This window comes from Fusarium oxysporum, chromosome 7 (assembly GCF_000149955.1).
Source record: "Fusarium oxysporum f. sp. lycopersici 4287 chromosome 7, whole genome shotgun sequence".
Taxonomy (NCBI): domain Eukaryota; kingdom Fungi; phylum Ascomycota; class Sordariomycetes; order Hypocreales; family Nectriaceae; genus Fusarium; species Fusarium oxysporum.
The window spans coordinates 1052273-1065839 of NC_030992.1; the positions used below are offsets into that span (position 1 = coordinate 1052273).

Below are 13567 nucleotides of genomic sequence, written 5' to 3' on the forward strand. Positions count from 1 at the left end.
CAATGCCAAGTAACAGATCGGACAGACCGCCCGCAAATATTTCCTTTTTAGAGACCAAAGCCTTGGATGACAGATGGAAAGATTGGTGATGCTGAAAGAGACCCTGGTCCAAGCGCTTCGTCTCTTACTGTAGATGAATCAAAACCAAGTTTCATGATTCCCCAACCTTGCCTCGCCCTTGTTTCAGAAACGACTCCACGACCCGAATTGAGGTGTAGAGTTCATGCACTTTGTCTCTGTTTTCACACGAATAGCGCTCTTTCGTCTACACTCAAAACAAGCATAATCTCTTCCTGAAGATGCTGCAATTGCGCCTCACCCTTTTCCCACCAAACAAACACAGCCCCCCTCCCTCACATCGGGGACATGGTGTAGTAATAGGCATGTTCCGAGTGTTTGTATCAAAAGAGTGTTATTTTAGTAGCATGGCCAGTGTGTTTCCGTCAACAAGGATTATAACTAACTTTCTTGGAAATCCTTTGAGGCTCATAACGGCACACACATTTACGCGGATGGGTGCACTTCGGTGATGAGATGGCATTTTCATATAAATTGATTCGAGCCCAGGGTTGAATCAATGCATCAGCGCTACTCACCACGCTTGGATGCCGTTTGCCTTGCGAGAGCCACTCGTTAGATCCCGCTATGATACTGCACGGCCGGATCGCCGCATTTTTAATTTACGTAGCTGCAGCTTCTCATCCTGTTTGCTATTTCCCTGGATCGGCTTGTTTCTGTTTCATGAAACGGGATGGGGGTTCATGATCCTTCGTAATCTATATCAACATGATTTCTGCTCTTGACGCGGCTCGATATGGTTCGAATTACGGGAACTTAAGATTGTGATACCATTTGCCTTGGATGCGGATATCTCGGAAATTGCGTCACTATATGGGCCGTGTATCAATGGGGTTTGTTTTGTTTGAATCCTACGTCTGCTCATATTGAGTTTGATCTTTGAGTTGATGCTCTCAACAACCATCTATCAACACTTGTAATCCCTGTTGTAGAGCCAGCATAGCTGTTATTGGGAACGTCATCATCGTCTCCATCCTCAAAATTATCTATCCAAGGATGCTCTCGGATTTCTCTTTCGGGGGCAGGGAATCCATCCTCTCCCCGTAGCCATGTGAATATGTTCCGTGTTACCATCTCTGAGTCTTCATCCTCCGAATCAATATCGTCGTAACCAACATCAGCAATCCCGCCACGCTGGGTCGTTGGACTACATTTCAAGCGGAACGATTTCGCAGTTTGCGAGCCTTGCTTCCTCGTTGCTTGGTCCCTAGATATCCATGCAAATCCGAGATACACAAGGCGATGATCCTTTCCACAAAGTACATGCTCTCGGGCATCCCAAGTTAGTATCAGTCAGCCTTGTAAATCCAAATGGTTGAAAGGCAACAATGGGGGGGCTGGTATAAAAACCGCCATGGCTCAGGTATAGTAACCGGCATTCGTCTGCACGAGAAACTTGAGCTTCAGGCCTGAAAAAGCCGAGATTGGTTCTTGAATGAAAGACATAGGTGTGTCTGTCCAGGCTGCTACCTTGCGGTCTATATCCTACCAAGCTGCTTGAGCCCTTTGCAGACATTGGTGGTGGGCATCTGTCATAAAGGCACCGACCCAAAGGGCACCAATGTCCGGATCGCGTCTGATGAGAGTTCGTGAAAGGGTATTGTCATCGTTGAATTGGTTCAACAATGCAAAGGGACCTTGTAACCAGATGCCACATATGTTGCACTCAACATTGGGTTCGTAGAAGACGCTGCATAAGAGTGCTTTTATTCCTCTTGGGTTGCCGCTGAGGGTAAGGAGCTTGTCGAACTGAGACTTATCCATGTGATATGGCCTGCTGCGGCTTGAGCCCTCCTGCCTTCACCATAAGACAAAACTGGTCTTGATAATTCGATAGACCTACCATCATATTTTGCAACTGGGATTAGCAGAGCGTCCACCAAGGCTACCAGCTTCTGATCTTCGATCTCGTGGAGAGAACAGAAATCAGACAAGTAACCACGGGCGGCGGCGGATGATGTAGGAGTTCGGGCTGCTCCACGGCTTCGTGCTGTGATCTTCTTAGCGATAGTAAATGATCCGTTCAGTACTGGTCGTATGGACCACGGAGAATACAGTGGCTTGCCATTCGGGCCTTGAATAGTTAAGTCCCAGCTGCCATCGTTTGACAGAACAGCACCCCACCATTGAGCACCATCATCTTCAATTTCGCCAATATCAACCTCTGTAGAAGAATTACCAGTATTCGAGGGTGTTCCGGAGTCCTGGTTGACGTTGCATGACAAGACTGAGATATTTGTGCCTCGTGGATCAACTCTGTCCATCGTGCTGGGAGGATGTATGCCCACGCATGGATCAAGATTGGGATATGGTCTTGCTCTCTATCGTCAGCACTCACTCGAGTAGCTTTCAAGTTTTTGGGCTTTGGAGTCGCATTAATTTGTGTCGGTTTGTCCCAAGCTACTTGAAATATTGTATCTTGATCAAAAGAAGGTACATGATTCGTATCGGTTGTGGCAGCCCAACTTGATCTTCCTCGAATTATGGCGACATTGGTAAAGACTTGGTCGATCTTGATATCTTTAGGAAATTGAGGATGTTTAGGAAATGCTGTTTGCATGCTTGATAGACAGTCTCTGATACGCTGGTCGTTGTCGGACGCCAGGTCTCGAATGTTGAGCCATGTTCGGTATCCTCGTTCATACATGGCGCGAACGGCCTGCTCGCTAAGGCGTACTGCATCTTGCATTTCCTAGAATGTTTGCCTTGGCAGGATTTCGAGGATTTTGGAGGTGTTATTTCACGGTCAGTTGGATTGTCTGGCTATGGATCATACAAACTCCTTTCTCGACAGTCTGTTGGTTGAGATCTATAATGACGTCTTGGTAAGCACCTATCAAAGGACATTCAAAATTTCATAAGATTCTTGCTTTTGGGGGTGTATCTCGAAGCCAATTTTAGAGGCGACGTTTTCCATGTTCAGAACTTTTTATGCGAAAAGAGTGAAAACAACGCGACGAGAGTTGTGTGAAACTAATGACATATAGGGAAATTGGCAAGCTTCCACTACTCAGCGTACATGACGCCGTAACCTTCCACTTGCACGCACAATGCAAAAGAAATAACTCAGATCGAGAAAAGAATAACTCCCCTTTATTTCCGAATATCTCTTTGTCAAACAACTCCGCCCAACTATTCCTAATAGGATGGTATGGGGTAAGCTGCAGAAGAGATTAGATTGATAAGATGAGATTTTCATGGCCCCCGACACCGGAACGATCTAAACGGCCGTGTCGCAATTCTCTGCTCGCACATTGCAATGCATGCCGAGCTAGACCTGGGTATTTTTCTATAATACAGTGTTGTTGTACGTAACGAGATGCGTTGTTGGGAACTGTATGGTGAACCCCCTGCATGATTGGCATGATGCAAACAAGTGAAATCTTCTCGTCTCATGACAGGTAAAAAAACACGTGGGGTACCCTCGTGACGTCGCACAAGTCCATAAGGAGAGTGTGGTATTTTTGTACTGTTTTGTTTATTCGGTGTAATAGTATTACATTGCAGCTCGAGCACGGCATAGCCGTCACCGCCGGATTATACCATACGTATTGGTTTTGTACATGGATGTTTAAAAAGTTGACAGCACTAGATCCACTTGAGCTTTCGGGAACAAAGAGGGGCAGACGAGACAAGACTCGCTTCCATGATAGGTTTGAATCGGGCTCTGAACTCGAGGGTTATGCTATTCTTGGCAATTCTGACAAGCTTCAGGAATTGGTCCTGGACTTTACCGTAGATATACTAGTTTCTAGTTGGGGTTGTTATCTAACTTGATTCGAGTCTGGTCGAGCTGTGGCTGGCATCAAGTGACTGACGCATCATTGACGAATCTCATTGATGCAATCGATCTCACTGCCACTATTCACTCACTCATTCGTTTGCTCACTCACTCATCTCACTCACATTCCATTCCATTTCCTCAATCTCACTCACGATCTTCTACGCAGATCCACTGGGAACGACTCTGTTCTGCAGTTTCAATGGCTGCTTCTAAGCTCATATCATAGCTCATTCTTCCTTTTACCTCCGTGATTCTTTCGTCCCGCTCCGTCTCCCCGCTTCATCAACTCCCGGCCTCCGTTGGTAACATTGATAACATAACATAACCCACTTCTTTCTCACTCATCATAGCCCCAGTTCCAGTTCCAGTTCATTCCCCTGCAGACATCATTAATCCTATTCTGTAACTAAACATCACCTTCTCTTTTCATACCTACTCTCTCTTTTCTTGCATACCTCTCTCTGCCGTGTCTAGCCCCGATCATACAAAGTTCCGCATCCCGGGCCTTCTTCCGGCCTTCGACATCCGGTTCTATCATTCTCGGACCCCCCTCTTACCGACTCGAGCCCCCGAAATTTGATACCCCCCTGCCCATCCCATCCTATCCCCTCTGCTTATCAGATCCTGGGGATCGTGGGCTCACACTGTACCTACTGTTTTTTCCATGTGCCAAGACGCAAGTCACTAGTAAAAGAAACAAAAGAAACACCCCAAAAAGCCATGGCGCGTTTTGTGGATTTGGAAGAGGACGAGGATGTTGGAGCGGGCCCTGGCGGCTTTACCGTCAACGATCCTCGTGCCGCTTCTGCACCTCATCATGAGGCCGTGCCGCCCATTCCGCCTCCTGGTCCTCTTCATCATGACGACCCCCAGCAGAGTGAGCTTTCTCAAAAAGATCAGCATCTTCTTCTTCTCAGGAAGCTCCAGTTGTTGTCTGCCAACAGCCGGAATGGACCTTGGCCTCATTCATTGTACAACCTAGAGCCGCTAGGCACCATGGACTCTTCTACCTTTCAGGCGCCTATTACCAACGCCTTTCAGTGTTACCCGTGAGTGCGATCCCTTGTTCAATCAATTTTCTGTCCAAATGCTTTGAGTGATTCGTGGTTGAAGCTGTTGACCTTCGTCATGATATCTGCTGCTTCGTTTAATACCGAATTTGACATGTCATGACAACTCCCACTAACCTTCCAAATAGTGTTGTCGAAGCCATTGCATCTTCCATCGACCTCAATACCCTTGACGCTCTTTCACGTACCTGCCGTCTCATCCATCATGGCCTCATTCAGTACCGTGCTACTCTGATCAACTCTACCCTCCACTGCCAAAACGAAGAAGTCCCCGTTGATGGCTCCGAAACCTTTCGCTACCGCGCTCGTGCTGGTAATTGGTTTTACATGGAAGATGGGCGCAGCTACAATGGCAAATCAGGCGACTGCGCTCGCGATATGGTTGGCGAGTGCCGTCGATGCGGCGATGTGATATGCCGGGTATGTACAGCGATCTGCGAGCTGCCGAGTTTTGGCCCAGTCGCATGTTACTGACCATGAACTTTGCAGAACTGCGCCATCAAGCCACCGGCTTCCGTAGCCCTCAAGGAGAGGCATAGGAGACTCTGCAAACCTTGTGTTCACGCACCTATAGCCACTCTTATCAAGGCGCCTGTAGATTCACATGTGCCACTGTCATCGGAGTTGGTGTCGCGAGACGTCTGTAAGTGCGCCGACGAGGGCGTTTGGCTCTGTCAGCCATGTGGGCGAAGCATTCGTGCCGCAGATCATGACTACCAGCGGTATGTGTTAATTCCCAAGGAAACTTACTCTCTTACTGACCGATGGCTTAGTATCTGGCGTTGGCGAAATCAATACGGTGAGGTTCTCGGCGGTCTTGGAACAGGCATTGGCGAGGGCGTTCGTGGCGTCGTGTGTGGCCGCGAAGCAGATTGCTGTGCCGCCAAAGAAGTCGAGCATCAAGTAGACTGCGACGCCGAGGACGCCCGGGACGGCAATGTCGCCCCGGCTCCGGCCCCGCAACAAGCTCCGGTTGACGCTCTGATCGACCAGCTCCGTCTTACACATGAGCGCACACCGTCGCCGTCCCTCGGTCCTGGCTACCTTCGTCATGAGATCGAGGGCATTGGCGGTGTTGTGAAGCGCAAACGTGTTCGCATGGTGCGTGTTGGTCATTGTGTCCCTGAGTGGGATGATGAGCGCACCAGCGGTAGTCGTATCCTCGGCCGAGAGGTTAGAGGAGAACGTCGTTCGTGGTGTGGTTGGTGTAACCGCGTGATTCCTGGTGAAAAGGATCTCTTGAATGAGCCACCCTCTTCATCATCTTCAAGTGCTGGAGGAAGCCGTCGCACATCGACGTCGACTACTAGATCGACTGAGATGAAGTTGGATTAGAACAAAAGTTGCTTCGTATAGTTTTTCTTAGTTGATTTTACGAATGTTCGTATATAGGTGTGTATCGACATCTTGGATTAGCTTTAATTGTTTGCTATGTGGGAACAAGGGGTACATATGGGACGCAATTGGAGAATTGTTGGACATTGAATGCCATAAACTCGTCGGCATACGCCATTCATGATACATGAGATAGGGAGACAAGGGTAAAGAATACAAGAGGCTATTGTATTCAGGGAGTTTTTGGTATTTGGCAATTATACAGATCTTTGCCCTCCCGTTGGGCCGGAATCAACACTATTCGCATTTCACTTCATTCCTTATGACCATAATCCTACATCAACCCAGACGATTTTCCATGTTTGTACAAGTCTAATAGACTGTGCCACACCGACACATCGAAGAATAAACTCCTTACAACTCGCCACGGTACAGCATGTCTGTCCTCCTCTTGCGGTCCTCTCTTGCGGCGGTTCGAATAGCACCCCATCGTGATTCCCTCCTCTCCTGCTTGCGCTTAAGACCCTCAACATGTGTCTTGGGTGCAGGAGCAGCCATCTTGACGAAAACGGGCGAGCAGCCAAACTTTTCAGCCAGTTTATTCACACTCCATGTAACGGGATCGTCTGCCCTTAGTCGCTTCATCTCCCTGATATCCTCAGCCTTGAGGTTGTATACAGGATTGCGTCGAGGATAGTCCATCTTTGGGGCAAGCTTGCCGGGTGCAATAGGTTCCAGAGGAGAGCCCGGGGTGTGTCGCATTCGTGTGAGAGCGGCACGGCGAGGGTCGTTATGTGGGAGGAAGATGAAAGGTGTGTGAAGAGGAGAGGCCTCGGAAGAAGGAGGGTTGTAGATGATAGAGTCGGAGGCGGGGAAGGCTGCCTTTCGGTCGGGGAGAAAGGACTCGTGAGGAGCAATCTTTAAAGATCGTTTTGTTCGGCTTGTTGTCTTGTGGCCACGGCAAGGAACGGTAGGAAGGGCAGCACGAGGGCTGAATAGCCTGGCGGCTGGTCGGACGAGGCTTCGAAACTCCATTGTGACTTGATGGTCTGTCGTCGAGGGTCCCGTGACGAGGAAATAGTTGTACAGGCGACTTGAGATTTGATTTGACTTTGTATGGACCTCGAGGACCGGGCTGAAGGCGATTGGCCGCGGTAATTGGCGTATCGTATGGTTACCGCTGGACCCTGCAAACCACCTGAAGCCTAAGATCTGAAGTTTCTGCCACCCTCAGCTACGCTTACCTAAGGCACCTTACCTAATATCAAAAGTCACGTGCTTGATTGAGTCCCAAAGTCACATGGCATGGACTGGCCCATGATCATCTTCCCAGCTCTCTTCGCAGTTAGCTCCAAACTTGTAAGCTGATGACGTCGGCTCTTCGCCAGGAGGAATGCCCCTCAATATTGACCCCTCGTGGTTATTAACTCCCGCTTACATACAGTCAGTGCAATGAGATGAAACTTCAAGCTGACGAGTCCCTTGTTTCATTTCTTCAAGGCCATGGAGATCTACAGAAAATTCCAGAGAAACTGGAGAAAATGTGGAAGATCAATCAGTCACCCTTATCAGTGGCAAATTATAACAGGGAAAAAGGGGTCAACGGGGTCGGCACATGGGGCCTGTCAGAGCTTAGAGTAGCCAAAACGGGGCTGAATTGGAAGCCCAATGATGCATCTCAGATTGGGTTTTTGGTGTTGTTGATGTTTGGAACCAAAAAGCAATCAACGGTGGGTAAAGCAGGGCAGACTTTTCCCTCTCCCTCCTCGTTGGTCATTACTCTGATGCAGATACGCGCGGATCTTTATCCCTTATTAGCCTGTTCCGCCAGGGCAAGATGAAGAAAGTGCCCTGAAGGAGTCGTCACGAGGTCCATGTTGGTAGCGGGGCTGTAGCCGGGTTGGTGATTGACAGCAATGGGATGTGATAAGAGGTGACCAACTTGGTGACCATGGACACCCAACCGACTGTTCCAAGGCAGAGAGAAAATATGCAGGCTGAAGGGGAAATGGAGTGATAAAGACTGATATAGCATCACATGTTATCCAGGCTGTGACTGTACGAGGGAGAGAGCGAAAGCAATATCATGTCATTTTAAGGTGAAGGGATATTTTGAACCCGTCGGATCAGTCCCTCAGCATCTGAGATAGGCAGCCCAGGGCTGGCCTTGGTATTATTGGGAGAAAGTCCCTTTGATACAGGCTCTGGTGCCTGACTTGCATTGACGAGAGTCCCATGTCGAGTGCATGCATATGGATGGATTGGTGCTGCACGATACCAGACAGACGTAGCATCAAATATAGAATCACAACATGGAGACCCAACAGAAAGAGCATCTGGGAGGACGAGATACTAAAACGTGGTCACAGTCTGGGGCCTTGTATCGCCTTTACGGCATAGCATCTCGATGTCCACCGTTTTAAGCAGGTTTTGCTAATAATGCCTCTCTCGTCTATCATCCATCGTCCATCGTCCGTTGGCCAAGTTGGCAAAGGTCCCGTGGTCCAAAACCCTTTCCCAGCTTGCATCGATTACATTGGATCCATGGAATTAAATCTCTCGTCCCTGCAGACGGTGGAGGCTTTCATCTGTGCGACTCACATAAATTGCCCCATAAATGCCCTGGATAGTGCAATCATCCCGCCTCCAGTTGGTCCCGTGCCTTGATCAAAGTGCGCTGATCTTGTAAAACGTTGAAGCTTGACTTGACCTCTAAAACGAATTGTAAAGCCACCTACGCCGCCCGTCAGCCCCCCAGTCATTATCAATTCCATTTACTTTTCTTTAACCTTTTGAAGCTCGTCTCATCCATTCATCCCCCTCTTCTCGAGTTCTGACTTTTGTCTCCCTTTCATTGTTCATTTCGGCAGACAATAAATAGAAGATCCATCTCGAAACATCCTTGCAATTGCCTACAACGGGCAGCGAGGCGAGCGACATCCGACAAAAGCAATAAACTTATTTTAGTTTATCGTCTTCGTACCTGCACGCACCTGCACCTACGCTTGCGCCTTCAGGCCTCTCCCTCCCTTGGCACCTACGAATACGCTACAGCCGTAGCCACAGCGCGCCCAAAGTCTCAGCCCGCTCTGCCCTGCCGTGCATTGTACCTAACTTATCCACAATCTATCTCCGACTCTCTGTGTCTCTCAAGTCTCTCTTCAACTCATTCAGCATCGACCAAATCTTGGAATCATTGTCTCGGCCACACTCTCACCAGCCACAAAAACTCAAGTGCATCACGCAGACCCTCAGACCGAGACGGCGTCAAGCGGACAACGGCATTGCCGCGATTAGCAGGTCCCTAAGAGTTAGCGCTGGCCGTTGCGGGTCTTTGTTTACGGAGTCCCCAGTATTGTACCGGGAGCTACGGACTGTTTTACAGGGCAGATATACCTAGGTAAGTTCCATGAGGTGCTATCTAATCCAATATTCAATGTTTCTCCCATCCCAAGGGCAGCACCAACGCCAAACTCAAACTCAAAGTCTCAGTTACACAAGGTCACATCACATCTAACTTTTTTCTTTCTGCTTTTCCCGACTTTCTCATCCGACGCTTCACGCCCGCTACTTAAATATCTCTCCTGCCCGCCTGTCTGTCATCTGTCGTTGCTCCTCCCACTTGCCGATATAGACTTGCATTCCACGACTTTCGTTACTGACTCAACCTTATTGGGCAGTCCCATACAATCTTTTGCAGCTGCAAACGGTCTTCCGTATATATTCTATCAACAAAAACCGTCGACGACGCTTTACCCCAGACGCTCAACATCTGGGCTCATCTGCCAACATGAGTCTCGCCGAAGCAGCCCCCATCACTCGTGATGACCGTTTCGTCAACACTGAGTCCGTCGATGACCAGCGGTTAGGTGACTCAACCCCTCGAACCAGCGATTTCAACAACGAGGCAGATCAAAGAGAAGATACAAAGAAGGACGGGAAGAGCAAGATGCGTAGCTTGTTCGGCCTCGGCAAGAAGAAGCCCTCAGTGCTTACGAAGTCTGACTCCAAACCCGACACAAACAACTCCAAGCCTGAATCCCAACCCGAATCTCGTTCTGAGTCACAAACACCTTCCAACGCGAACTCCAACCCTGCCAGCCCACCTCTATCTCGAGATGCTTCCAAGCTGTCCTCGAAACAGCCATCATGGCCTCCTACTGGCGAGCAGAGCTTTGCCCTTCCCTCATCTCCAGGTCGCGGCTTCACTGGTTCTCCACGACTTTCTTCGCCAGCTACATCACAGATCTTTGAGCGTGATGTCCAGGATAGCACTGTGCTCAAGCCGAACTCTCCAGCCATCCCTACACATATTCAGACCGAAAACTACATTCCTCCTGTTCTTGACGATGCGTCCGAGGCCATCACGAACGAAAAGCTTGACCCTGATACAGTCGAGATTGTAACCCACAGCTCGCATCAACCCGCCGCTGTGACAGTTACAGGAGCCAGCAACGTTCTTCCCTCGTACGACCTCGGAGCCAGCGAGTGGGCAGCCGAGCTCGCTTCCTTTGCTGACCGAGAGGCTGTCTCGGCCGACAACGCTTCCAACTACGGTTCCCTAGATTCTTCCGATGTCCGCCGGCTCTCATTCATTTCGTTTGCCGACGTTGTACAGGCTGAACACAACCCTCTTTCCGGTGTTGCGAGCTCCCGCGACAGCATCCATCTTGCAGGACTTACGTCTCTCCCAGCAGCGGTCAACCGTTCGCCTTCGCCCATTCGATCACCCGTGTCGAGCCAAGGACCCGAGACAAGCCCTCCCACAAGCAACCCTGGCAGCATGAAGGGTATCGAGTTGAGTCCAACTCGAAGACCTCTTGGTAGCCCAACAAGCACAAACAACCTCAAACTCAACCCTTCAGGGGGTGATCTGAACATCGAGACAATGAGCCAAGCCCTACGACGAACCGGTAGCAGTGATCTGAGCCATGTTCGCAGTGGTCCTGCAAGCCCAATTGAGGCAACTCACCTTCGTTAATTGCATTTTCAGCACGACAGGAGTACGCTATTCAAGAAGGAGAAACGATGATATCCACACAGCAAATGCAACATTTTATACAATTTGGTGATTTTAGTTAACTTTTATTCCATTCGACTACGAGACCCTGTGGGGATCGACATTTTTTTGGGAGGGATTGAGAATGAGGATACTGGGATCTGGCAATGGGAGTTGGAAGAGAGAGTTTTTACCAGGCGTCGAGACTTTGCGCGATACAGGCACCATGCACATATCATGCTTTCTTGGTCTCTTTTTTCATCTTCTTTTCTGACGCGAGAAAATACAAAGAAACTGCCCAAATTGGTGGTTACGTATTCAACATATTTTGTTCGATTCACTTTCGCCTGGGTGATTTCTTGCGGGTCAAATGGCGTGGTGAAATCATGATGTTGTGTCATATCCATGGAAAGTTTGAACATCAGACGTTGAGAGAAGGGGAGATGGCATATTAGCATGCTATGTGTAATTAGTACCGCGTTTGTTGCCGATCAAGGAAATCCTTCTGCACAAGATGGGCGCGAATATGACCTTTCTTGGCATGAGGAAGTTCTGAAACGGTGACTGCAGCTGTTGTGGACCATGATGAAAAAGTTTGTGGCTCTCTTGGTGAAATTATCGTCTTCAGCATAGTCTAGTTAGTGGGGCTTTCGTCTCATGAGCAATGCTACAAGTTTCTAGAATATGATATGTAACCGTGTTGCTGGCCTCAAGAACCGACATGTCGATTCTAGATCCTGATTGACAGTTGTGTATCTTGGAAGATTAGCATATTTCCTTTTTTGATATAAATCACTACGACCGATTGCGTGGCACCACATGAGACAAGGATATAATATCATGACGAAGCTCTAAGAAGGCTATGCATGGAAACACAATTAGGCTCATCAAATAGACACTCGTTGATAGAAGCGGTGTGATTCGGAAACTTGTGTTGCCTGAATTGTTGCACTTTATGAGCTGATGTTTTGAAAGACTCTTGGGTTAAGTCGAGAGATGGACTGTGCTTGATTACCCGGGGTCAAAGGAGGTCACAAATGGGGACATGTCAGGCAAGTTTTAAAGTTGGGAACCGTGATATTCTCGAATGATTGGTCCCCGGCATTCGAAAATGGTTCTCTCACGCTGGAACACGTCGACACCATGGCCTTGACCCCTGACTGACGTTGAAAAAGAAACAATTGCCTTGGAGGTAAGATGCGTCTTTCGTGTTAGCAAGGTTTGCATCAATGGATCAGATACATGGTAACATTGGTGACTCATGGAGAAGCAATAGCACAGACTCAAAAGACAGGGCACTCCGATGACACGTAAGATTCATCTCAGAACCTAGACATTAACAAAAGCAAAGAATATGGAGATGAGGGTTTTTCTCGATGCCACACGTGGGATCGTCCCACGCCAGCGGGACGGGACAGCGAACCCAGTGTTGTTGGAACCAACAGCCTCATATTCTATGCACATCTTTCTTGCATATGCTCGATATCAGCAGCGGGCGTTGAATCGTAAGCCCAGGGGTTTGAACGACAACTCAACATCGAGTTATTCCCGTAATCATAGACATCATCCGGATATGATTTTCAGGAGAAAAGAGGAGTAAGTACATAGGTAACTATCGTGAATATCGGAGATAGACCACGGAGAACGCTTTGACGGTACTGTTTGCTTTTGAGGAGACCTTGGGGGTTCCTTAGCCTTGCCAAGAACTGTTGGTCACAAGAGAAGATATCTATGTGGGCAGGGCAGGCCTCAAATCTTAGTTTCTCTACGATAATGCCAGGAACACGAATTCCCATCATCTCATTGGATTTCACCCGTTGGGCTGATGGTTTTGTCAGCTTGATCTTGCTTCTTGGCTGTCATCAACCCCGGTATCCTTTTGATTGCAGATCTCGTACCCTGAACCACTCAGAGATTGTCTTCAGTGGGAAATGTGATCAACTCTGGTGCTAGGAAGCGAGTTCCGAGAGAGTTCTTGGACTAGCGGCGCTCAAGTTTGAGTTTTGCTGATGCTAGATGCGTGGCATCTCAGCCCGTCGTTGCGGGCGAAGGCTGATACTTGCCGGGTGACATTCTGACTATTCCCATGTTATGACCGTATTATGGCTGACGCCTTGTCATGCTAGGAACCCAGATTCCCTGTCCCGCGTGTCTCTGAGGCACTCTTTTCTGCATCTTGACACCGAGAATCATCATCAACTCGAGTCATTCACTGTCAGCTCTCTCCACGAAAACCTAACGAACGTTGAGATTGGATCGACTATCATTAATCATCTAAAGCACTGTCCCCAGCTAGCGGGT

The 13567-nt window shown here is 48.7% G+C and overlaps 5 protein-coding genes across 6 annotated transcripts; 3 read left to right on the plus strand and 2 right to left on the minus strand.

Moving 5' to 3' along the window:
* Positions 1–1563: 1563 nt before the first annotated feature.
* On the minus strand, positions 1564–2342 carry FOXG_05043 (uncharacterized protein; the record flags this gene model as incomplete). Its single annotated transcript, XM_018383129.1, has 2 exons — positions 1564–1872; positions 1968–2342. 2 exons carry the CDS (start codon positions 2340–2342, stop codon positions 1564–1566), a joined length of 684 nt encoding a protein of 227 aa, XP_018240006.1.
* A 1566-nt stretch (positions 2343–3908) lies between these two features.
* Positions 3909–7516, plus strand: FOXG_05044 (uncharacterized protein). Of its 2 annotated transcripts, XM_018383130.1 has the most exons (4): positions 3909–4911; positions 5061–5352; positions 5422–5654; positions 5706–7516. In XM_018383130.1, exons 1-4 carry the CDS (start codon positions 4583–4585, stop codon positions 6265–6267), a joined length of 1416 nt encoding a protein of 471 aa, XP_018240007.1. In that variant the 5' UTR covers positions 3909–4582; the 3' UTR covers positions 6268–7516. The 2 variants fall into 2 exon arrangements, with proteins under 2 accessions (XP_018240007.1, XP_018240008.1); XM_018383131.1 differs by having other exon boundaries at positions 3909–5352.
* Positions 6262–8075, minus strand: FOXG_05045 (uncharacterized protein). Its single transcript, XM_018383132.1, has one exon. The coding sequence runs from the start codon at positions 7300–7302 to the stop codon at positions 6682–6684; it is 621 nt and encodes a 206-aa protein (XP_018240009.1). The 5' UTR covers positions 7303–8075; the 3' UTR covers positions 6262–6681.
* FOXG_18975 (uncharacterized protein) lies at positions 7620–8675 on the plus strand. The gene has a single exon (XM_018399128.1). The coding sequence runs from the start codon at positions 7725–7727 to the stop codon at positions 8106–8108; it is 384 nt and encodes a 127-aa protein (XP_018240010.1). The 5' UTR covers positions 7620–7724; the 3' UTR covers positions 8109–8675.
* A 145-nt stretch (positions 8676–8820) lies between these two features.
* On the plus strand, positions 8821–12404 carry FOXG_05046 (uncharacterized protein). The gene is made up of 2 exons (XM_018383133.1): positions 8821–9667; positions 9948–12404. Exon 2 carries the CDS (start codon positions 10058–10060, stop codon positions 11246–11248), a length of 1191 nt encoding a protein of 396 aa, XP_018240011.1. The 5' UTR covers positions 8821–9667; positions 9948–10057; the 3' UTR covers positions 11249–12404.
* The last annotated feature ends 1163 nt before the right edge of the window (positions 12405–13567 follow it).

Bases quoted from the DNA above. Each gene is read 5' to 3' on its own strand.
- FOXG_05044 (XM_018383130.1), top strand. From the start codon at position 4,583: ATGGCGCGTTTTGTGGATTTGGAAGAGGACGAGGATGTTGGAGCGGGC. The intron at 4,912-5,060 runs GTGAGTGCGATC...CCTTCCAAATAG, and splicing joins AACGCCTTTCAGTGTTACCC to TGTTGTCGAAGCCATTGCAT. The intron at 5,353-5,421 runs GTATGTACAGCG...TGAACTTTGCAG, and splicing joins GCGGCGATGTGATATGCCGG to AACTGCGCCATCAAGCCACC.
- FOXG_05045 (XM_018383132.1), bottom strand. From the start codon at position 7,302: ATGGAGTTTCGAAGCCTCGTCCGACCAGCCGCCAGGCTATTCAGCCCT.
- FOXG_18975 (XM_018399128.1), top strand. From the start codon at position 7,725: ATGAAACTTCAAGCTGACGAGTCCCTTGTTTCATTTCTTCAAGGCCAT.
- FOXG_05046 (XM_018383133.1), top strand. From the start codon at position 10,058: ATGAGTCTCGCCGAAGCAGCCCCCATCACTCGTGATGACCGTTTCGTC.